The sequence below is a fragment of the Nyctereutes procyonoides genome, unplaced genomic scaffold, assembly GCF_905146905.1.
Source record: "Nyctereutes procyonoides isolate TBG_1078 unplaced genomic scaffold, NYPRO_anot_genome, whole genome shotgun sequence".
NCBI classification, from domain to species: Eukaryota; Metazoa; Chordata; class Mammalia; order Carnivora; family Canidae; genus Nyctereutes; species Nyctereutes procyonoides.
In genome coordinates, this window is record NW_026575146.1 from 85173956 (window position 1) to 85198208 (window position 24253).

General features: G+C 44.1%; 1 protein-coding gene across 2 annotated transcripts in view; it reads left to right on the forward strand.

Moving 5' to 3' along the window:
- The window catches only part of CEP89 (centrosomal protein 89), a 75560-nt gene that overhangs the window by 2001 nt on the left and 49306 nt on the right, over positions 1–24253 (forward strand). For both annotated transcript variants that reach the window (XM_055311596.1, XM_055311597.1), the window contains exons 2-6: positions 330–436; positions 6365–6523; positions 9185–9371; positions 18665–18767; positions 22849–22877. In XM_055311596.1, coding sequence (XP_055167571.1) covers positions 330–436; positions 6365–6523; positions 9185–9371; positions 18665–18767; positions 22849–22877 — 585 coding nt within the window. The remainder of the gene's footprint in view (positions 1–329; positions 437–6364; positions 6524–9184; positions 9372–18664; positions 18768–22848; positions 22878–24253) is intronic.

Consider the following 24253-nt stretch of genomic DNA (forward strand, 5'->3'; position numbering starts at 1 on the left):
TTCATTCTGCAGGGGGGCAGCAAGCGAAGGAGTAGGGTCATTGGAGGTCATGCTGTGAAACAAGTGGAGGTCCTAGATAGTGATTCTGGGGCATGGTCAGCGGGAGATGAGAGGGCCCCCACAATGGGCAGCTGCAGTGGTGTTCCCTGGGTGGGCATACTTGCCTGGCCAGATGGGAATTGAGGATGGCATGGGGACGACTGCGTTCTTAATGGGGTTAGATCCTTGGGTGGCCAGTGCAGGTGTTCCCTTTCAGCGTCAAGGAAGGGTGGTGACAGGACCTAGGTGATCCCATACACCAGTGACGCTGCTGTGTTTCATTTGTGCAGAAACACATCATCCATGGCCTTCTACCTGCAGCCAGCATCGCACCAAAGCCAGCTGTGCCCCGCACACCTCCTCCCCGCAGCCCGAACCCTTCTCCAGAGAGACCAAGGTGAGTCTCAGGTGAACAGGCCTTGAGGTCACCCTTGTAGTGCCAAGTGGTGGGTGCTGGAACTGTTCAAACTGGTAAGAAAAATCACAAATCGGGCCATTAGATTCATGTTCTTTGAAATGTGATTATCATGATTCTGTAATGAAGTGTTTAATATTTTCTGTGGGATAATCGTCTATTCCTTCAAGTGTATGGGGTTTCCACATTTCATAATTGAATGCAATTAGTATTTTTCCAGATATAAAGCATTGAAGCCCAAGTATATAGGTTCATAATATGTTGAAAAGAATTTAAAATTATTACTATTCTTCTGAAACACAAGTCTGCCTTTTAAAAGAGCTGATTTGAGGGAAGGAAGAAAGAAGAGTGTTTACCCCCCAGGGCCCGGGATTCCATCTTCTCATGTTCCCAACACCAGAAAATTGACTTTCTTTTATACCCAGCACTCTTGCCTGTACCTTCTAAGGGTTAAGACACAGGAGAATTTCAGAGTATTTTTTTACCCATAAAAAACATGGATACATGGCTTGACTTACCAATGAATTGATGATAAGAACTAATTTCAGGGGCAGCCCGGGTGGTTCAGCGGTTTAGCGCCACCTTCAGCCCAGGGCCTGATCCTGGAGACTCGGGATTGAGTCCCGCGTCGGGCTCCCTGCATGGAGCCTACTTCTCCCTCTGCCTGTGTCTCTGCCTCTCTCTTGCTCTCTCTGTCTCTCATAAATAAATAATAAAATCTTTAAAAAAAATAAAGAACTAATTTCAGGCAAGAGTGGTACCTTTTTTTTAAAGTGTCCTTCAAAACTAGAATATCATATGCCTCTTGAGAAAAAAACACTTTGAAATATTGTTAGTGTTTGTTTTGTCCTTAAATATCATGTTGATAACAAGAATAGCCATTTATTAGTGTTTACCTCACGCAGAGGCCTGTTGTTAAGTCCTTCAGAAGCATGTTCTCATTCCACCCTCTCAACAACCTTCGACCCTTGGAGAGAGGTGTTGCCTGCCTCTCTAGCTTGACCTCAAGTGTTCTGCATTGGTCCGAATTCTTGCTGGGCGAGTGGTGGCACCACGACATTGGACACCTGTCGATCTGTCCGGCTCTTCAGTGTTCATGTGACCGACTCTGACTTTGTGTCACTAGGGCTTATGTGGCAGCAGTAACAGCAAGAGAGCTAGCTTTACATTCCATCCTGGAGCAGAAAAACACGCATGTTTCATTTAATGACAAGCATGCTGTAGGTTCATTAGGAACTCTCTGTTGTCTCTTGTGCTATATGAAAATGTCTTCCCAGACTATAGTCTTTATAAGCCAAAAATTATCAACAAGGCTTTGGCAATTGTGGCATATTTCTGTATATTTTTTTTATTTACAAGAAATGGTATTCCAATTACACTGAGATGTCCCTGCGCTTCGCGTGTAGTGTAATAGCGTAAGAATCCGACAGCCAGGGATCCCTGGGTGGTGCAGCGGTTTGGTGCCTGCCTTTGGCCCAGGGCGTGATCCTGGAGTCCCGGGATTGGGTCCCACGTCGGGCTCCTGGCATGGAGCCTGCTTCTCCCTCCTGCTGTGTCTCTGCCTCTCTCTCTCTCTCTCTCTCTCTCTCTCTCTGTTTATCATAAATAAATAAATAAATCTTAAAAAAAAAAGAAAAAAAGAATCTGACAGCCATTTATTTCCATTTCCTCCTTCCCATCCTTCGTCTTACTGTTGCTGTACATTTTAATTCCATACGTTATAAATCCCACAATATATTGTTACTGTTTTTTTTAATTTTTTAATTTTTTTTTTTTAAATTTATGATAGTCACACACACAGAGAGAGAGAGAGGCAGAGACACAGGCAGAGGGAGAAGCAGGCTCCATTCACCGGGAGCCCGACGTGGGATTCGATCCCGGGTCTCCAGGATCGCGCCCTGGGCCAAAGGCAGGCGCCAGTCCGCTGCGCCACCCAGGGATCCCTGTTGTTACTGTTTTTGCTTTTAACAGTCTTTTGCCTTTATTAAGCCAGTTTTATTGAGGTATAATGGACATATGATAAACTGTACATATTGGACACACGTCATGTTGTGACATTTACATGACAAGATTTACACCCATGAAACCATCAGTGCAAACAAGATAATAGACATATCCATCATCCCGCTGAGATTTTCTTATGGCTCCTTTGCAATTCCTACCTCCTGTCCTTCTCTCTCCCCTCCCATTCCTCTTCTCCGTCCACCCTCCCCCCCATCTCCAAGCAACCGCTGATCTGTTTTCTTTCGCATTAGATTAGTCTGCATTTTCTAGAATTTTATATAAGTGGAATTACATAAAGTAATTATGCCGGCTTCTTTGATTCAGCATAATTATTCTGAAATTCATCCATATTGTTGTGAAAAATCAGTAATTCACCCTCTTTATTGCTTAGTAGTGTTCCAGTATGTGAATAACGAATATGTCACAATTTGTTTCTCCATTCACCTGTGGATGGATATTTCATTTGTTTGGGGGTATTATTATTATTATTATTATTTTTAAGATTTTTATTTATTTGACAGAGGGAGAGAAAGAGAGAAAGTGAGAAAGCACAAGGAGGGGGAGGGACAGTGGAAAAGGGAGAAACAGGCTCCCCGCTGAGTAGGGAGCCCCACATGGGGCTCGATCTTAGGACCCTGGGATCATGACCTGAGCCAAAGGCAGACACTTCACCGACTGAGCCACCCAGGCACCCCTTGGATTTTATTATTTTAAAAATAAAACTGCTGTGAACATTTGTGCACAAATCGTTGTTTCCTACATAATGCTTTTCGTTTTCCTTGGGTAAATATCTAGGAGTAGAATAGGTGGGTCATATACTAGGTGTATATTTGTCAAATAACTGCCAAATTATTTTCCAAAGTTTTTATTTAGTTTATGGTCTGACTAGCATTGTAGGAGTTCCAGCTGCTGAACATCCTCACCAACACTTGGTTTGGTCAATCTTGTGTGTGTGTGCGGTTTTAGAATTTTAGTTGACCTTAGTTCTAACTCATATTGCCTGTTGATAGGATTTTGAAAGTGGTGATGGTACATAGGGAACAATGTAGAGAGCTTCTCTGGTGAATCAACATCCCCCTTAAGCTTTCTGGACGACCATAGACTCATCCAGGGTGGGCCATTCCTTATTCCTTTGGCCCAGGCGGCACTGTTGTATCTGGAGTCCGTGAGCACAGCTGAAATTCCCAACTCCTTCCTTGCAAATTTCTGGATCTCTCTACCCAAGGGGGCACATTTCTTGAGGCTCACTCTGCAGAGTGCCTGTGAATGTTGGTGGGGTACTCTCCAGTTGCCATCCTGGCAATGGCAGCATGGCCCTTCTTCTTAACCCTCCTCCTTTGTGGGACCCAATCTGCCGGGCCTAGGTTGGAAAGGAGGAGCATAAGGGATTCTCTTGTCCAGTCTTTTAAATTTTGGACATTCTAAGAGTAAGCAGTGTAGTAGTATCTCATTGTGACTTTATTTTGCATTTCTCTGATAATTAAGGTTGTTGAGCATCTTTTGTGCTTATTTGCCATTTGTATATTTTCTTTGTCTTTTTTTTTTTAAGATTTATTTATTTATTCATGAGAGACAGAGAGAGAGGAAGAGACATAGGCAGTGGGAGAAGCAGGCTCCCTGCGAGGGGGTACTCGATCCCAGATCCCGGGATCATGCCCTGAGCCAAAGGCAGCCGCTCAATCGCTGAGCTACCCAGGTGTCCCCCATTTGTATATTTTCTTTGGTGAAGTGTCTATTTAAACCTTGTGCCCTCTTTTAAAAATTGAGTTGTGTTCCTATTCCTGTATTTTGAGAGTTCCTTATATAATCTAGATAGAAGTCCTTTATCAAATATCACAGATATCAAGTCCTTTATCAAATTTCCAAATATGTGTGTGGCTTGTCTTTTTATTCTCTTAACAGTGTCTTTCAAAGAGCAGGAATTTTTGATTTTTATGAAGTTCAGCATATCAATTTTTTTCTTTTATAGATCTTGATTTCATTATCCTATCTGAGAAATCTTTGCCTGAACCAAAGCTGCAAAGATTTTTCTCCTGTATTTTCTTCTAGAAGTTTTATAGTTTTGGGCTTTACATTGAAGTCTAATCCAATTTGAATTTCTTTTTGAATATGGTGCACAGATTCAAGCTTATATGGAACTCAGTTGTTCAGCACCATTTGCTGAAAAGGCTGTATTTTATTAGTTATCTATTGTTGTGTAACAAATTACACCAAAACTTAGTGACTTAAAGCATAAAACAGTCACATATTTTTATCCCATATCTCATGATGCCCCTTTTTTTTAAATTATTTTTTTTCCTCTCTGTGTTTCATTTTAGTTATTTTCTCTTGTTTTGTCTTCAATTTCACTAGTCTTTTTTTTTTTTTTTTTTTTTTGCAAAGGGTAATCTGTGGTCTGTCCCATACAGTCTAATTTTCAGCTCCCAAAGCTCAAGTCTTTTTTAATAATCTCCCGTGTTTCTACTTAACTTTTTGAACATATGGAATACAGTTATAACTGTCTTTATGTCCTCTGCTCGTTCTAACATATGCCTTCAGTTCTGAGTGGGTTTCTTTTGATTCTTCTCGTCATTTTGGATCGTGTTTTTCCGTCTCTTTGCATGCCTGGTTATCTTGGATTGCATACTAGACACTGTTGTAAGTTTCACTTTGTCACATGCTGGATATTTTTGTATTCCTACAAATCTGCTGGAATTTTGTTCTGGGATGCAGTTAAGTTACTTGGAACTGATTTGATCTTTTAGGTCTTGTTTTTATGAGTTGTTAGGGACATCTGAAGCAACCTAGGGCTAATTATTCCCCACTACTGAGGCAAGACCTTTCCAAGGACTATTCTCCATGTCCTGTAGATTATAATGTTTTCCCATCTGGTGGGAGCAGGCATTGTCCCCAGCCGTGTGTACGCACCTGGCACTGATCCTCTAATCACTGTGGATGGTTCTTCCCCCAGCCTTGGATAGTTTCCTGACATTCACCCACTGAGGAATATTTTGCCAAACACTCAGGGGCCCTTCTGCAGATTTCCGGAGCACTCTCTGCTCAGCTCTCTCCTTTCCAGTACTCTGTCCTGCAAATTCTGTCTGCTGTGCTTTTCCTGGATGGTCAGCTCGATCTCCGTAACTCGGTAGGTCCACCTAGCCCCATGTCAGTTCTTCTTTCCTGTGCCATGACCTGGAAATTCTCTCAGGCAGTAAAGCTGACACAGTTGTAAATCTGTTGTTTTGTTTTGCTTTTGCAAGTGGGAAGGTAAATCCATTACTCTCATCTTTCCAATATTATAGTTTTGAATAATTTACAAGTGTTTTAAAAATGCCTTTTAAAATCTCTTGTATCTTTTTTTGGAGTGCCTGGGTGGCATAGTCAGTAAAGGGTCCGGCTCTCGGTTTTGACTCAGGTCCTGATCTAAAAGTCTTGAGATCGAGCCCCGGATTGGGCTCCACAGTCAGTGTGGAGTCTGCTTGAGATTCCCTCTCCCTTCTGCCCCTCCCACTGATGCTCTCTCTCTAAAATAAATATATCTTTTTAAAAATAATTAAAAAATAAAATCTTTGATATCTTTTTTATATCTCCTTTTCTTCCCCCCATTCTGATCTCTCATTTTAAAAGGAAACTGCTTGAATATAGACTGCCTAGTTTAGAGACCTGGACTCATCTCCTATTAGCTAGAAAATCTTGGACAATCGTTTATATTTTATTTAAAAAATGGAGATGACAGTAATATGCATTCATTCAGTTGGTGTGATAATGAGATGAAGTACATAACAGTGGGGATGTAGTCAGCAGATAAGCACTAAACATGGAACAGAAGCTCACCCCTCGTTAATTCTTGTGTCTCGTGTCCTGTCGTTCACCCTTCAGCTTGCATGTTTGTGTCTCACCTTCTCCCTGGGGTGTTTTTGTGCCTAGATCTGCTCTGGCTGCTGTCATCCTGACAACAACACTGACCGGCCGGACCGTTGCCATTCCTCAACCTCGCCAGAGATCCGTGTCTGAGAGTGACACGACCTATGTTGAAAAGGACAGTTTTATCGAGCCCTACGCCACCACCTCAGAGCTGAGGCTTCAGTAAGAACCATATCGCTGGCTCTGCTGCTTCTCTGGGCAGAGGACACCCAGCTTGTGTGTGTGTATGTATGTGTTTGTGTGTGTGTGTGTGTGTGTGTGTGTGTGTGTGTGTGTGTGTGCGCACACGCATGCTTGTGGTTGTGAATGGAGCATAGTACTCAGCTTTTCATCACCACTGTCTACAGGTCACTGTCTTGGGATATTCGTTGCTTTTGACTCATATCAGGATTTTCTCCAGAGTGGCTCTTACTAAATTAAGGCTTCTGAAAGCCCTGGTGGTTTTCAGAGAGTGGTGAAGTCAGTGCCACCTTCAGCCCTTCACGGGACTCTCCCGTGCCACAACCTAGGTGCGAGAGTTGTCACCCACCACTTCCCCTGTGTCCCCTCTCTGAACATTTCATGCTGCTCTTACCTTCGGTATTCAGGTCTACTATAATCTTTCTTTTTTCAACTCATTTTTTCTGTTGCTTGAGCCTGGTGAGAGCCAATATTGGGTTGGGGGGTCAGGAAGGTTTCCTCCTGGGGAAGAGAGCATTGAGCGCAGAGCTGAGGAAGGAACAAGGTGTGCCTGGGAATGGCTCAAGGGTCTGGGGACGATGGCCAGTGTGGGGCTGGGATGAACCTTTGAGACAGAGAAGGAGCATGACACATGATCCATGTGAGCAGCTGAGGGAAGAGGTTTGTGGCTGGGTCAGTGGGTGAGGTGGGTAGAGGCCAGCCTGGCGATGCCTTTGGTGTTTTGTTCTGAGGTTTGGTCCTCTCCACCCCTTCCCGCTAGGAGCCCAGGAGGACACAGGGCTTTAAGGGCTTATGGGGTGGGGCTTGGGGAACACATAACCAGATTTGCCTTTTATCTGTTATCTTTATTCAGTTTTGTTTTTTGAGGTCTTTTTGCATACCTTTTTATGAAGTCTGATCTATCAGTCTTTGTAGTTTTTGACAAAGGCCTGAAAAGAAACCTGAAAGACCTTCCCTATTATATGAATGCTCACTTATTTCCATCTAGAACATGTTAATATTTTTGGCTTTCACATTTTAATATTGACTCCATTTTGAGATATTTGAATATAGCCCATTTTTCTTCTGGTAAGAATTTTGCTGTAGCTGCATAAGAACTAAAGATGAGGAAAGGATCTTAAACTTCACTAGAAAGAATGAACAGATAAGACCATCAGATGAAATCTGGAAACTTTGACTCAGGGGGAGGGCTGGATTAGCCACATCGTATTTAAAACACATAGATGAAGTAGTGAAAACAGTAGGACTGGTTCCATGATAGAGAAGTGCCCACGGATACCCTGAGGGAACCCGATGTTTGCAAGCATAGTGACGGTTTCATAAAGGCAGCCTCACAGAGCAGAGGGGAAGGAAAGAATCCGACAGTATAGTGATTGGCAGTAGTAGAAAAAAAAAAAAAGATCAGTTTTGAGCCTTGGCTAGTTCAATATGCCAAATAAATTACTCTTAAAATATTAATCTGTACATAAGACCATGAAATCCTATAATCAGATCTCTTAGAGGGTAATGCCTGCTATGTCCTTCTAAGCTAAGAATTTAAAAGGTAAAAAAAAAAAAATTTTAATCATCTATATGTTAAAAAAAACTTACACAATGAAATTAAGAATAGGAAAAATACAGTAAATGCAAAGTTTTTAACTTTGTAGATGCAAAAGTTATTGAAATAGGCATACGAGAAGCAAAGGAGATCCCTGGGCAAAGGACATGGACAGTTCTTCACAGAGAATGGACACAAATACATGGAAATAATTGTTTTAGTAACAAATGCAGATTTACATAGTGAGATTTAAGTTCTTTTGCCAAGTTTTGGAAAATTGTTACTAATGTAGTCACAGGGTGGGGAGTTGACTGGTGAAGTGGTTTTGTGTGGTATGCTTGTAGATCCCCAAAATAGTCACACCATTTGACTCCGTAGTTTACCGTACAGTTATTTGGCTCATAAGATGGATCCTAAACACAGAAGAGATTGATTATCTGCACACAGATGTTATTTGCCACAGTGATAATAGGGCAAAAACCTAAGTAAAGGGAATGGCTGACTAAACTGGTGTATCCACTTGAGTCTTGTCTTTTAACGTTTTGACTTTAGAAACGTGTTACCAAATTTTGACTTTAGAAACGTGTTACCAAAGAGGCACATTGTGCATGTAGGCAGTGATAGAAACTAGAAAAACCTACATAAGAAGCTAGAAAGAAATGCTGAGTTTACGAGGAGATGAGATAGTGGATGACTTAATCCTTAGCTTCTGTATGTTTTGCAATGTGCACAGAACACTTTTGTGGTGGGGCCTTGCAGGTGGGGCATCTAATACATATATATATATATATATATAAAATACATACGAGGGATCCCTGGGTGGCACAGTGGTTTGGCGCCTGCCTTTGGCCCAGGGTGCGATCCTGGAGACCCAGGATCGAATCCCACATCGGGCTCCCGGTGCATATAGCCCGCTTCTCCCTCTGCCTGTGTCTCTGCCTCTCTCTCTCTCTCTCTCTCTCTCTCTCTCTCTCTGTAACTATCATAAATAAATAAAAATTAAAAAAAATACATATGAAAACAGTAGGACTGGTTTATATATATCGATGTTAAGTGGCTCACTTGCTTATTTGTTTATTTATTTTGCTCTCAACCTTCCCATACAGACCAAGTTGGCAGGATGAGACCGGAAGAAGGACTTCTTTGCCATCCTTTGAAATGCTGGGCTACGCAGAGGACGAGGACACGGACACAAACCTGTCGTCCAGCGGCAAGGAGTCGGAGGATGTCAGCCCTCACAAAGAAGGGGGAGGTCCCCGTGATGCCGTGTATGCCGTGCCCCACAGAAATCAGGTGTCGGTCACATTCCAGACTTTCTTTTGCACGTTGACATTAGCTTACTGTAAATTGTGTCGAGTGCATTAGCAAGGATTTCCTTTTCTCTCTTCTGCCTTTAATGGCTTTTGCTTGGGGGCTGATTTTCTGAACATGGGCAGTCTCTTTTTTAATCTGGTGAGGCAGCAGTTTCAGGCTCCTTCCTTTATTATCCAAAGACTGTTCCTTTACCTTCAGAGACGAAGATAAACATCTTCACATTATTAATGTATATCTCCATCCAGTGCTAGGAAGCCTGCTCTTTTCTTTGACCCCCAAAGCTGCTTTTCCTGTCACTTTTCCAGTATCAACATCCACGTTGTGACCTTTCTTCAAACTCATGCCCCACAAGAGGAATATCCTCCTTTATCTCCATAGTAGCCGACATTCTTTGAGTGCTTACCATACGGGAGTCTCTCTCTCTCTTTTTTTTTTTTTTTAGATTTTATTTATTTATTCATGAGAGACATACACACAGAGAGAGAGAGAGACACAGGCAGAGGAAGAAGCAGGCTCCATGTGGGGAGCCCGATGTGGGACTAGATCCCAGGTCTCCAGGATCACGCCCTGGGCCGAAGGCAGATGCTCAACCACTGAACTACCCAGGCATCCCCATACAGGAGTCTCTGTTGTAGGCTCTTTCCCGCAGTTATCCCCCACTGCCTCGGTGAGGAACGAGAGAGAACCTCTGGAGAGGTTCCGGAGGCCATTCCTCCGCCACTGCCTGAGCTGCTCTGGTTTCAACTCCATGCTCCAGGGTTTGGGAAACTAGATAGTACTGCTTCTTTAATGGCAAAAGGCAGTTCTGTAATTTCTTTTTCTCTTCTCTTTTTTCATCGTCACTATAACACATGTTACAGTGACTATGTACCCACATTTACAGCATCAAATTATACACAGAGTGATTATATTTCTATTACTGCCCCCCACTGTATTGAATCATATGTTCAGTGGTCCTAGGGAGTTTATTTTGAGGAGACCTTCGGTGAGCATTTCACGAACAAACCATCAGTTTCTAACACATGCAGACTAACATGCAGCACGAGGTTTCTCTACGGGAAAAGCTCTGAAGCAGGCGGGTGGCGGCCGAGCCTAGAGCAAGTTCTGCCGCAGGGGCCCAGGGGAAGTCCGTCTGCTCTCGATCTGCGGACTTTCTGGCTGGTATTTTGCACTGAGGTTACAGATAGAGTTGTTTATCACTCAACTATTTTGGAAGTAAAGCTTGCCACCCCATTTCCCATAGAAGAAAGAGATTATAGTGACCTAAACAGTCTCCTCTGTCACTAGCAGGATACAGATTTTATTTTGTAGGCACGTGTGTCATGGTGGCTTCAGGTCCCATGTGCAATAGGGAAATTTTGTTTTAGTTTAAAATGTGAAAAGTAGAGTGAGACAACTATTAATATCAAGCATTGATGAGGTTATCCAGGAGCCCTCTAATGCCGGTGGGTGTGTGAGTTGGTACCCCCACCTTGGAAAACTGACATTTCAGTTTATATTAAAGCTGAACATCTTTATTTTCTACAACCCAGCCCAAAAAGAAAGGAAAAGGTAGAAAATAATATAACACAGAGGTATTCTCATTCTCCAGAATGAGCAAGTATGGACATCTTGTCTCAGATTTTCTTTCTTTCTTTCTTTCTTTCTTTCTTTCTTTCTTTCTTTCTTTCTTTCTTTCTTTCTTTCTTTTTTTTAATTTTATTTACTTATTCATGAGAGACACACACAGAGAGAGAGAGAGAGGCAGAGACACACACAGGCAGAGGGAGAAGCAGGCTCCATGCAGGGCGCCTGACGGACTCGATTCCGGGTCTCCAGGATTACGCCCTGGGCTGAAGGCGGCGCTACACCACTGAGCCACCCGGGCTGCCCAGTTGTCTCAGATTTTCTAAAAAGAAATGAAATCATAGTTCGGGTTGAAATCTTTGTCTCCCTCCCTGGAAGACAATCAGCTCTTGGATTTGGAATGCATTCTGGAAGTCTGTGTTTTAGCTCTTTTACTACAAATAAGTGTCAGCAAACAAATACAGCCCAACTTTTTTCTTAATTGTAAATAGGCCACCATAGCGAACCAGTCATTTTACCCCTTGGCTTTTTTTTCACTCTGATTGCAGTTTTGAGATGAATCCACGTTAACTTTTATATCTACATCCTACCGATGAGCATAGAGGTTATTTCCTCACACATTTGGTCCATGCACCTGTGTGTGCTGAGGGTCACACCAGATCCTGCCAGATTGTTCTCCAAAGCAGTTTTTTTTTTCTTTTGCCTTTCAAGCAGCAGCATATGCATGCCAGTCACCCCATTTCTGTTCATCCCAGCTGACTGGAATGCCATCCTTATACAACCCAGGAACCAATTGCAATTGGAAGGGCTCATGACGGTCTGCTTTGTCCTGGCCAGTTGCAGATGGCATGAACGAAAGGGCCCTTTGAGCTGGAAAGGGATTTCGATTTCCCACAGCCTTATGATTGTGTTTTTTTGGGAGGGGGGTGAGGAGAGGGTTAAAGGGGTAACATAATAGGTGCAGGGAGACACGTTGACATTTTCTGAGCATTTAATATATGCTAGGCAGCTTATATGTACCATCTCATTTACTTCACATCCTTGGGGTTAAGTGTGTGAAGAAACATGGTAAGTGACTCGCCCAAGGTTTTTACCCAACCAACCATCCAAGGGCAGAGGCAGGCTTCAGACCAGGGCGACCAAGTTTCTCTGTTTAGAATTAAAATTTGTGTTTATAGTCCTTTTGCCTATTGAGAATATTTCTTAGACATCAAGCTTTCTTTGAAACTGGCCAAATATTCTTAAATTGATACAATTAAAGTATATCCCTTTTGGGGAAAATGGGTGTGTAGAGCCTGTAAAAATGCTATTTGATCGCTAGATGGCACCAGATCCGAAGGAGATACTGCCTGTGGGATACCTTTAATGTCAAAAGGCAAACCTGCCTTTTTTGTATTTACTATAGACACTCTGTAATCTACGGTAAATAATTTATAATTTATATCCTTTTTTATGAGTCTTTCATAATTCCTTTAAATAATTTTCAAGACTAGAAAGATAAGGAAACAGAGCAACCCAAATCAGGCAATTTGGATTTAAATCTATACCTCATGCCTCTCTCTGTGTTTCAGGGTAGTTGGGCAAACATCTTCATGTGAAGTGTGCACCCGCTCAGAAATGGCCTAACATGGAAAGCAAGTCTTGTTTTCAGCAGTTTTCTTATTGGTGCCACCCAAACGTAAGGCTGGAGAGGAAGTGGGGGGGCGTGGATTTGGGGTCCGTTCATGCGATGCTAGCATCCAGTGGACAGAGCAGTGCCCTGGGCATTCAGAGACCTGAGTTCAAGTCCCCGCTTCTCTACTTCCCAGTCGTATGGCTTGGGTAAGTCAGATAACCTCTCTGCACTTATAAAGGACTGTGTTAGGGAGGACACTCTGCCTGGGTAGGTCAGCAGTTCAACTTGAATACAATTCCTGAGCGTGCAGCGAGGACCAGGCATCGTGCTGCAGCGTAAGACACAATCCGCAGTCACACAGTTGTGATAAATCACATATTATTAATATTTGTCATAACCGTGATTATAGTTAATCGATCACAGTTATGATAAATGTTACAAAGGAAGGGTGCAGGGTGGCATGAGACCATGTCTGCAAGGGCGGTACCTTTCTGAGAGGACTGCAGAGGGAGACAGCAAAGAGATGGGAAGGAGCTCCAGTTGCTTGCTTCTCCCTTTGAGGTCACTTGATCCTTCTGTCTGACACCTTGGTAGACTCGTTTGTTATCCTTTGCAGTTCAGTAACTTCACCAGAATTCATGGTGTTGTGTGTTATTATCTGTCCTTTTCCCCCAAAATTTCATTTGTTATTTAATTCTGCAGACACAGATTTTCATCTTCCTTTTTTTGTTTTCAGGGAACATTTCCTTCCCTATTTCGTTTTATCATTGACTAATCTTAGCATTTATTCTCCTTTGGGAACACGAGTTATACATTTGTTGGCTGTCCTTTGTCCTCCATGTCTTTTTTTTTTTTTTTTATCCTCCATGTCTTATATTTTCTTGTAATCACTGGCCCCTCTTTGTTCTTTGCCGTGTTACTTTCTGTGATTTGCTCTGTGTACTCTCCTCATCTCTGTGTCACTGTGTTTTTGCCTATAGTATAGCTTTCACCTTCTCTGCATTGGTTTCATTTTTCCTTTTGGTTTTTAGTTTTACCAATTTACTTTTTACATCTTTTGGTGCCTTGTCACTTTTCTTGGTCTTCTGTATCTCTTCTTTGGGATCTTGATGTCAGTCTCTGTGCTGTCCTTGATTTCTTGGGGAGAATAGAGGCTAGATTCTGGACAGTAAAGATGGGCTCTCCATTGGTGTCTCTCTTTAGCTTCTCCGCCCCTCGCTTCTGCCGTATGGGAATGATTGTACTTCTCCTGGGCCCCTCTGCACCCTGGCTCTCATTGCACCTGTCAGAACATCACTGTGGACCTGTATAACTGTGACTCTTTGTGGCTTTTCAAGCATCTGCATGCCTGAAGTCAGAGGAGGTTTGGCAGCTTTTGGCATTCTCTTTCTGTTCCAATTTTCATAGATTTGGTAGCTGTTTTCTGCCCCATTGACTAAGCTTTCTTCTACCCCCCCCCCATTCTTTTAATTGCTTTCAATAGATTTTAAGGGAAGAGAGTGTAGTCTAAATGCCTTGTTACTATTCTTAAATAGAAGTCATGTAAAGGATGTTACCAAAGCTCTCCTGTCCTCATTCTTGCTATTGTGTTTGTGGATTTGCAGAGCATCCTGTCATAAGGTAACATGCATTCACTCACTTGTTCATGTGTGTATTCATCCAACCACTGGCCAACAGACGGATATTTGAGTGTCTACCATGTGCTTGGATGGAGACCCAGTGAAGAACCATTCATGCAGGGGTAAACCAGTCCTCTCTAGAATTTTCTGGAGGCCAAAAAATAGTGGACATTCTTCTGTTGCTGCTCTTGAGGATTAGGAGTGTCCCCTTTCTGTCTCTGGAGTTTTTGGCTTCTTTCAGTTTTTCTTTTAGTTACACAGGTAATGCGTGAATATGTGTTTCTTATAAAAGCTTTGGATAGGGCACATAAGATGCAGGCTTGTTCTGGAACCCTGCCGTTCTTATTCCAGCCTCCTCTTCTCTCCAGGACAAACCTCTGTGGTCACTTTGACATCTGTGTTGGTTTTTTTTGGGGGGGATGCAAAAATGGAATAGACAAACATAAGGTTTAAATAATAGACATGGAACTCTGTGACCTAACAACATCAAAAGGCAGGAGATTCTAATGCTGTTTTAGCTGCCTATCAAAGGCTGCTACCTGAGATCTCCTTAGCCTCTTTCTTATGGTCAGCAGTGGGCACAACCAGTCCGCGCCCCAAAGCAGAAGGGAAGAAGTGGGGCAAGGGCCTTCTCATTATGCTTCTCTGTATTTATTAGGAAGAACATTTTTTCCCCGGAAGCTTCCCAGGAGGAGTCTCATTGGTCACATGGCCATCCCTTGACCAGTCAGTCACTGGCTAAGGGGAAGAGGATTCCCATGGATCATACCCTAGGGCTGAGTCCATTTGCACCAAACAAAGTCAGGAGTCTCTTAGCAAGGGAGAAAGGAGGGTACCAGTTACTGAGTGAGTGATGTAGCAGTGCCTGCCATGGCATGACTCATGCACTCTCCATATTTACATGTCCGTGTGCAGATAGAAATAGCCCTGTTAGTCTTATGTGCATGGAGATTATTCACTACTACCAGTACAAGCACCTCTGCAGGGACCTCACCCCATCGGCCAGGATAGCAAGGAAGACACCAAGTCATCATTCCAGCCAATATGCGGAAGCCCTCAAGAGTAAGTGCTGCCATTTTCCAATGTGGGGTTTCCTCTATGCAGCAGGTGAGGAAACACGGATTCCCAAACCCTTGGTCAAGCACATTATTGGACCTCCCGATGTCTTTCTACCTTGTGAATCAGAACTGCCCTGTCCAAAGTTAGTTGTGGGGAGCACTTGACTGGCTTAGTCAGTAGAGCACATGACTCTTGATCTCAGGGTCATGAGTTCAAGCCCCGTGTTGGGCACGGAGCCTACTTCAAAACAAAACCAAAAAACCAGAGTTAGTTCTTGGTTTACTGCAAATTCTTACCACCCTCTGCCTTGACTTTACCCCAAAGTGGACCCTCATGGACCCTCATGTTGCTCCACCTCTGGTGACCATCTCTGATGACTATCTGGGTTGGGGTTCTTAACTTAGCATCATTGATGTGAGGAGAGGCATCTGGGAAGGTGGCCATGCCCCATGGGCTAGGCCCTGTGTCATTTGGGTTAATCTCTGCTGGAGGCCAAAGATAGTGGGGACTCCACCCAGATAGTCGAAGCCATAAGAATCCACACTGCAGCCTCCTTGCTGTGTTGGCAGGTTTTCTCCTGCAAGTCATGGAAGGCTTCTGACATCACTGTGCATATTTTTGAACTTTACATGCATGAAATCCCAGAACACTTGTTCTTTGGCATCCAACCACGTTGTTAGGTGTGTACAAGTTGAAAACTGTATCTTCCCGGTACACTGAATATTTTGTCACTCTAAAGTGAACCTTTTTATCTCTAAAAATATGTTTTGCTTTAACGTCTGTTTTGTCTGAATTTTCCACATTTTTTCTGTTTGATATTTGTATGGTCTGGTTTTTTTTTTCCATCTGTTGATTTCAACCTTTCTCCTATCATGTTTATCCGTGTCTTGTAAAGAGCATATTGTTTTTTTGTTTTGTTTTTAAATTTTTTTTTAATTTATTTATGATAGTCACAGCGAGAGAGAGAGAGAGAGAGAGAGAGAGGCAGAGACACAGGCAGAGGGAGAAGCAGGCTCCATGCACCGGGAGCCCGACGTGGGATTCGATCCCGGGTCTCCAGGATCGCGCCCTGGGCCAAAGGCAGGCGCCAAACCGCTGCGCCACCCAGGGATCCCCGTGCATATCATTTTTTAAAACAAGTTCACTGAGATATAATTCACGTACCATACTACTTCTCCATTTGTGTACAGCTGCATATAGTTTTTTGTTAACGGAGTTTGACAAACTTGCCCGTTGTCTTTTTACTGAAGCATTTAGTTCTTTTATATTTAAGGCGTATGTGGGTATAGTTGAGTTTAACCTTGCCATCTTCAGTTTTTCTATTTCTCAGTTTGTTCTTTTTGTTTTTTTTTTTTTTTTTTTAGTCTTTCCTTGAATTGATGCTTTTTTTTCAGTTCGAGTTCTTTCCCTCCACTACGTTGCAGGTTATACCTTTCTTCCCCACCTAAAATTACCCTGGTAATTACAGCACGTACATTTTCCTCTTTAAAATCTGGGATGCTAGACCACCCAGGAAGAGAGTGAAGGAGCCTGGCATAGGTGCTCGGGCATGTGAGGACAGGCAACTCCTGGTATTACTAATGTCAGTGCTGCGGCTGGCTTGGCCTGCTTCTTCCTTCCATTTCTTCGATAACCAAACAGGTTTTGTTTGAATTAGCAAGGTAGTTTTTACCTTGCTACCTTAGAAGTATCTGGCAGTTTAAGAAATGTTTTCAATTCAAACTTTCAACTTAGAGAGCTTTTTAGGAGATTGTCACAAATTTCCTAGGCTTATTAATCAACGTATTAACTATATACAAAGGTACATAGACTGTAAATGTACGGCTCAGTGAAATTTTATAAAGTGGCTACCACCCAGATTAAAAAGAAAAATGACATTACTAGTACCCCAAAGCCCCTCTTTGTGACAGAGAAGAGGCCGCTGCTTCCCCAGAGTTCACCACGGCTCTGACTCCCAGAGCTGACTAGCTCTTAGAAAATCATTGTAGTTTTGCCTACTCTGAAAACTGGCTGATTTTAGTACAGGCAGTGTGTATTGTTTGGAGCGTTTGATGGTCTTCAGTTGTCGTGTGTCGCGATGCTCAGTTCACTGTCCCTGCTGTTCACAGCCCGCTGTGGAGTGCCATTGTTTGGTGACTCCCTCGTTTTACTGATGTTGGATATTTGCTTGTTTTGTTTGGGGCTCTTTAGAACAGCGCTGCCGTAAACAGCCGTGTATACACGTACATATTTCCAGTGGGCCTGTACCGTGCCTGAACCCCAGTGCATGGCATAGGTAGGATCCAGGACACATGTGGGGTCAGCCTTCGTACTCGGAGACTAGCAGAGAGGGTGATATTTGAAGCCCCTTAGCACTTTCCCTTCTCCTTGATGGTAGTGACCAATAGATCTTTGACAGGGTGAACAAGACAGTTGGTTCCCAGGAGATAAAAGCCAAGACGTCATTTCATTTTTTCTTCCTTCAGAGGCTAAGTAGAGTGGGAGACCAGTGTGCATTCCTGAGCTGGGTCATCCTGGAGCCCTGTTCCCAGAGCCTGGTGGGCCTACCAGCCTTAGTTCTTGGCTCTGAAATGCCCCTTCTCTTAGACATCTTGCCAGTCAGCACCACTACTTCTCTACCAGGCTTGGGAATGTCACCCCCTCCCCATAGCCTACAGCACAGAGAGACCCAGCTGATCACATAAGCAAGACTTTATTGAAGAATCAGGAGAGCAGAAGGGACACCAACCCAGACAGTGCCAGTCATGGCTTATTATACCAGATATGATTCACTGCTCTTCCCCTCAGCTGGCCTCTGCGCCAGTGGGACTGTGTCACACTCATGTTCATCACGGGGAGGTCCCATTCCTGGCCCACGGGTCTGTAAGGGACAGTTCTGCCGCCATTCATGATACCTCCATAGGACACCCTCCCAGACGGTGGCAGGGAAGGCTCCGTTCCACCAGGAGATGACGTTTACAGTGAACTCACGGCGAGCAAACATAACAGACCCTACAGACCTCGCGCCACACAGGGACCTGGATGACAGTTCTCCCAGCGCGGCTCAACAGTTCTTGGCTGTGTTGAGATGAATAACACAGCATCAGGGCCAGGCTAGAGTGATCTGATCCTAGGTGCTGTGCAGAGCAGGCCAGGTGGGTTGATCCCTGGCGGGAATGAGGAAGGCAAGAGGCCCAGGTAACATGGGTGGGATGTGAGTTCTCCATGGCCTGAGCGGAGCTTGGATGGCATTGGCTTTGCTACCAGGCTTTTCCTGAGGGACCCAGGTTTCCTCCAGCCCTGCTGGGTGTAGTTCTGTGTCTCAGTGGGAGGTGGCAGTGGAGGACGTATGGTTAAGACACTTGAGTTTGGTAGGAGGAAATTTGATACAGATCGCATTTATCACATGTTCTCTTATCTTTTGTCACCAAAAGGTTCCACTATCACATGGGGTGGATAGTGAAGATGAGGACGATATTTCTGAGCACGATGGGTTTCCAGTCTCGGCTCTTACAACACAGCGTACACAAGAAAAAGGTAAAAAAAAAAAAAAAATTAATATAAAAGCATTTCGTGGCAATAAATACTGGTTAATTTTTTGAACATAGAACCATTGTACCTCCACACCATGGTTCTGTGATCATAAGTGGGAATATTCCTGCGTTCTGTTTTCACTGGAGTTAAGTTAGTCCGTGACTGATTACCTGGATGTTAGGTTGTCTTTAACGTATCCGGTGCTCACTTTGGGTCCATTCCAAAGAGAGAGGGTGTATGGTGAGGAGGAGGAGGCTGGCTCAGGCTCTAAGCTCCATGCACTCCTTCCCCTCTGCTCCCCAGGGCCTGGTGTTGCCTGGGGCCGGCACACAGTGGTCCCCATGGGGTGGACGAGCGACAGTGTCTTGTTCACCCAGCCATCTCCAGCCACTAGTGGTTTGTAGGCTGAATGAGTGCCTGGGCATGTTTATGAGAGAGTGCGGCACATTGTGGCAATGGTGCGGAACAGTTGTCCGTTTCCGAAGAGGTGGCTTTTGTGTACAGGTGAGAAAGACACCGGCACTGCTAGCTGCTTTGTCAGGACCCTCGTGATACCTGGACCAGAAAACACGGGCTGGTTAGGTGGCATGTTTTATCCCTATGGGGAAATCTATACAAATATTAAATTCGTGTACAGATATGGATCTCTTTTTTAATTACAGAAGTAATATTTTCTCACTGTAAAAAAGCTGAAATACATAAATGCAACATAACTACTGTCATAGATAATTTTAACAATGTAGATTGTTTGCTGCTGTAACACACATCATCTTGTCACCAGCCTCTTATCTTAGACACACCTCGCACGTCTCCCTGTGTTTATACCTGTCCCTCCATTTTCTTTCTTTCTTTCTTTTTTTAAGATTTTATTTATTTATTCATGAGAGACACAGAGAGAGAGAGGGAGAGACACAGAGACACAGGCAGAGGGAGAAACAGGCTCCATGCAGGGAACCCAACGTGGGACCCGATCCTGGGACTCCAGGATCACACACTGGGCCGAAGGCAGGCACTAAACCGGAGAGCCATCCAGGGATCCCCCAAGTCCCTCCATTTTCAAATGTCTGTGCTGCCCATGGCCTGGGAGTTACTGAGTCAGGATCCAATCAGGAGACAGAAGGCACATGGTGATGTGATCAGGGAAGTTTAGCATAAAGAACCACCAACTCTAACAGGATTGCCTGCGAGGGGCTGGAGAGAAGTCTAGCGAATACAGCGGTAGAAGGAAGAGCCTCTCCCCATACACTTACGGTGCACGTAGAGCTCTCAGGGGAAGACACCTGTCTGGAGAGCCGCCCAAGGCCCAGAGGCAGCGCTGGGGATGGTGCTGCTGTGGCCTTCTGGCTAGTGCAGAACTCAGCTCACTGGAAAGCCGCCTTCTCCAGCAAGTGCCAGAAGAAGCCACTCATGGGGAGGTGCCCGCTGGCCACTTAGAAAGAGGGAAGGGGGGAGGAGAAAAGGAAGGGCCAAAAGGAGGCCCTGGGATGAGGAGCTTGGCCTTCCCCGTCTGTGTCTCTCGGGCGCCCTCTGCTGATGGAGCACATCCTTGCGCCACCCGACATGGGCAGGTCCTGCAAGGGGGTGCAGAGGGGCAGGGGGGCAGTGGAGGTGGGCCTGCCGCTGGCCCAGTAAATGTTGGGGTCTCCAAGGCCGGGCTAGGCCCTTTGCTCTTCTCAGCAGTCACGCCCCGCCCCCTGCCCAGCAGGTATATGGGTGCACATGGAGTGCCCACTGTGTTAGGTTGTGGAAGCAGCCAGAGCAAGCTTGTTGAAACACAAAGTAGTGTCTGGTAGTGTCCCTGTCCACCCCCCACGGGCCCCCACACCCTTTTTATTTTTACTTAGACCTCCTCACTGGTTTCCCACAGCCTATAAGACCTGCTGGGCCTGCCCCTGCTGCCATTCTCCAGCCACTCCCAGGGTTCTTCTGTTTCTTCAGGTGCGTGGTGGTCCCTTCTGCCACTGGGCCTTTGTACATGCTATTCCCCCTCCCCACAGGCTAATGTCTATTATATATGAAGGCGGAAGAAGGAGGGGTTGCGTATTTGACTTTTTATGTTTTATACATTCACACATATCTGAAAGGAAGTATACCCGATCGATAACCATGATTATCTCTCGGGAGGGGTAAGGTTCAGAGGATGATGATGATTAGGGGGCAGTTTCGATTTATCTGTGTTACTAGAATTTTTGGCAGCAAACTGTGTGGTGTGACTTTTCTATGAGGATGGAGGATAGTACCTGGCATGGCCAGCGTAGGAGACTTCTGCTGTTATTGGAATAGTTTATACCACTTGCCTGACACACTGGAGAGATAAGGGTGAGGCGTCTGCAAACGTTTTGGAGAGACGATCAATGAGAAAACAGGAAATAGAATATATACACAGAGCAGAGCCCAGTGTGCTGTACATACATCAAGAACCAAAGTGAACTTGGGTGATGCCAATTCTGGCTCTTTTTTTCTGCAAAGTTGGTGACCAAGATACAATAGAGGCGGTAATTTCCTTTCCTTTCTTTTCTTTTCTTTTCTTTTCTTTTCTTTTCTTTTCTTTTCTTTTCTTTTCTTTTCTTTCTTTTCTTTCTTTTTTAAATATTTTTTTTTATTTTTTTTTATTTTTATTTTATTTTTTTATTTTTTTTATTTTTTTTTTAATTTTTATTTATTTATGATAGGCACACAGTGAGAGAGAGAGAGGCAGAGACACAGGCAGAGGGAGAAGCAGGCTCCATGCACCGGGAGCCCGACGTGGGATTCGATCCCGGGTCTCCAGGATCGCGCCCTGGGCCAAAGGCAGGCGCCAAACCACTGCGCCACCCAGGGATCCCATCTTTTCTTTCTTTTTTAAAAGATTTTATTTATTCATGAGAAACACACAGAGAGAGGCAGAGACACAGGCAGAGGGAGAAGCCAGTTCCATGCAGGGAGCCCCATATGGGACTCGATCCCAGGACCCCGGGGTCACGACCTGAGCCGAAGGCAGATGTTCGACCACTGAGCCACCCAGACGTCCCTTTATATCACTTTAAACATTTGCTCATGAGATGCTCACCTACCGTGTGCCAGAGGTGACGGAGCTGCAGTCATCTCTGAGGACCCCCACCCTCACGTTCCAGTTGTGGGGCAGGACGTGGTGATGGGGAGCTGCAGTCTGGGGTGCCGAGATGGTTGACAGAAGCAGCACAAAGCTCAGGAGAGCAGGCAGCCTTGCCGGCTGGAGAAGGCAGTGGGTAGAGGGGGCTTCGTTACCACACTTGGAAGGACAAGGCAGGGTTTCGTACATGCGCCAGTCTAGACTGCCCCAGGACATTTGATCAGAAGTTCAGTTAAAATAATGGGGCAAGATGATATTTTGGTCAAAAATAATTTCTTTCGTGATTATTGTTCAAGGCTTGGTAATGTGATGAACCACAAAGTAGATTTATAATCTTTTATGTATCTTTAGGCATTTTCATCCATCTTTCTGAATTCTGCTGGTTTTTGCATTTTTGTTTCCAATTTATTTCCATCCAGTTCCTTTCGCTCTGTAAATTGTAGAAACGAACAAAAACCAACTTTTCACTACAACAGAGGGTACAGGGCACACTAGGGCATAAGATGACCCTCCTCGGAGCACCTTCATCACGGATGCGTGTTTGTAATTGAGAGTGAATAATGGGGTGAGATTTGTTCACCTCTGTGTCACTGAGGTGGTTTGCTCCAAGAAACAACTCTGACCGGGTCAGATGCCACTTCCAGGGAGAGAGGAGTCCAGCCTCTCAGCATACTTGGGGAACGGCGGTGGCACTCGTGGAGAGAAGAGGGGATAGGGCCGTGTGGGAATGGGGGCCACTCCAAGGACTCGGCCCTTGTTCTGCAGTCATGTGGGCCACGGGAGGTGCTCCGGACTTAACAGGAGGAGGTGAGCAGTGCATCAGGCCCTCTGCCTTGTCGGGACCAGCTCGCTGTGGAACCTCAGAAGGCTGTCCCCGCCCGGGCCTTGTTCCGTCGTCGGCAGAAGGCAGGTTCCTGTGATCCTGCTCTTCGGAGTTGTTACTTGTCTTTACCAGCTTTGAAAATGCTTCTTTCTCTCTCTCTTTTTAATCAGATGATAAACATTCTGTTCTGAATTTAAAGGTAAGATTCATTTTTTTTTAAACCCAGTTTAATTGAGAAAATTAATAGAATCAATTGAATTAATTAATTTAAATTAATTTAAATTCTATTAAAATTAATAGAATTTCTGCCATAATTTTTAAAAACTTGTGTGATTTGTTGGGGGTAGAGAGGGATCTTCCCTTAAGAGTCCTTTCCCATTAAGTGTTTTTTAAAAATACTTTTTAGGAGTGCCTGGGTGGCTCAATCCATTAAGCGTCTGACTCTTGATTTTGGCTCAGGTCATGATCTCAGGGTTGTGAGATCCAGCCCTGCGTTGGGCTCTGCACTAAGCACGGAGTCTACTTAAGATTCTCTCCTTCCTTCTCTCTCTGCCCCTGCCCCAAGATACAGGTGCGTGTGCATGCGTGTACGTGTGCATGTGCGCATGCTCTTGCTAAAAAAAAAAAAAATAGTAATAAAATACTTTTGAAACATGGAGAAACCCATGTTTTCCATAGTTCAAAAATGAATATAACATAGTGGGTGGTTAGAAATCAAATACACAATTTGCAGAATGAATAGACAACAACAAATTTAGAGACATGGAAATAGGTTTTTCCTTTTTTTTTTTTTTGTAAACATGGAAATAGCTTTAACTTAAGTTTTAATCCTGCAATATCATAGGAATTTAAAAATTAGAGATTTCTCAGTAGAGTTAATTTATAGTCTTATCTAATTCTTCAACGGAAATTAGAAACTTAATATCAGGCCGGTGTGTAATGGAAAAGTGAACAAAAGTTCAAAGCCTTTCCTTTCCTCTAACTTTGGGGTTGGAAAGGAAGATCATATACTTTTCTCAACACTTTAGAAATGTGCTTCTCTGTGGCGTTTGGGATCATTTTGCCTATCCCAAGGAATAAAAAAAACAAACAAAAAAACCCAGTTAGAGTTTGCTTCACCCATCTCTGTTCAGTACCTGCAGTCCTGTCTCGGGCTTTCAAACATGAACTGACATCCTGCCCCTTGTGAGACCTGCATGTGAAAACACAAGTGGCTGAACTCACGGGCAAAGAGTCAGGAAGACAGCCTGAACAGGACTTCCGTTAGTGCCTCAGCGAAGCTGCCAGAGCGCAAGACCCTTAACGTTTAAGATTCAGTTAAAGGAAACAATGGATATTAGAGTCTCTAAAGCTAAAGAAGACTAAGAAGTACAAGAGCCAAAGTGAAGAGAAAAAAAGGGTATTTAAATATTTGATACACGATGACCCAGCTGCTCTGGCCAGTCTCCTTTTAGAAGATACTAAGACTTTTTTTTTTTTTAAGATTTTATTCATTCATTCATTCATTCATTCATTCATTCATTTATTTAAGAGAGAGAGAGAGAGAGTGCACAAGCAGAGGTGAGGGGCAGAGGC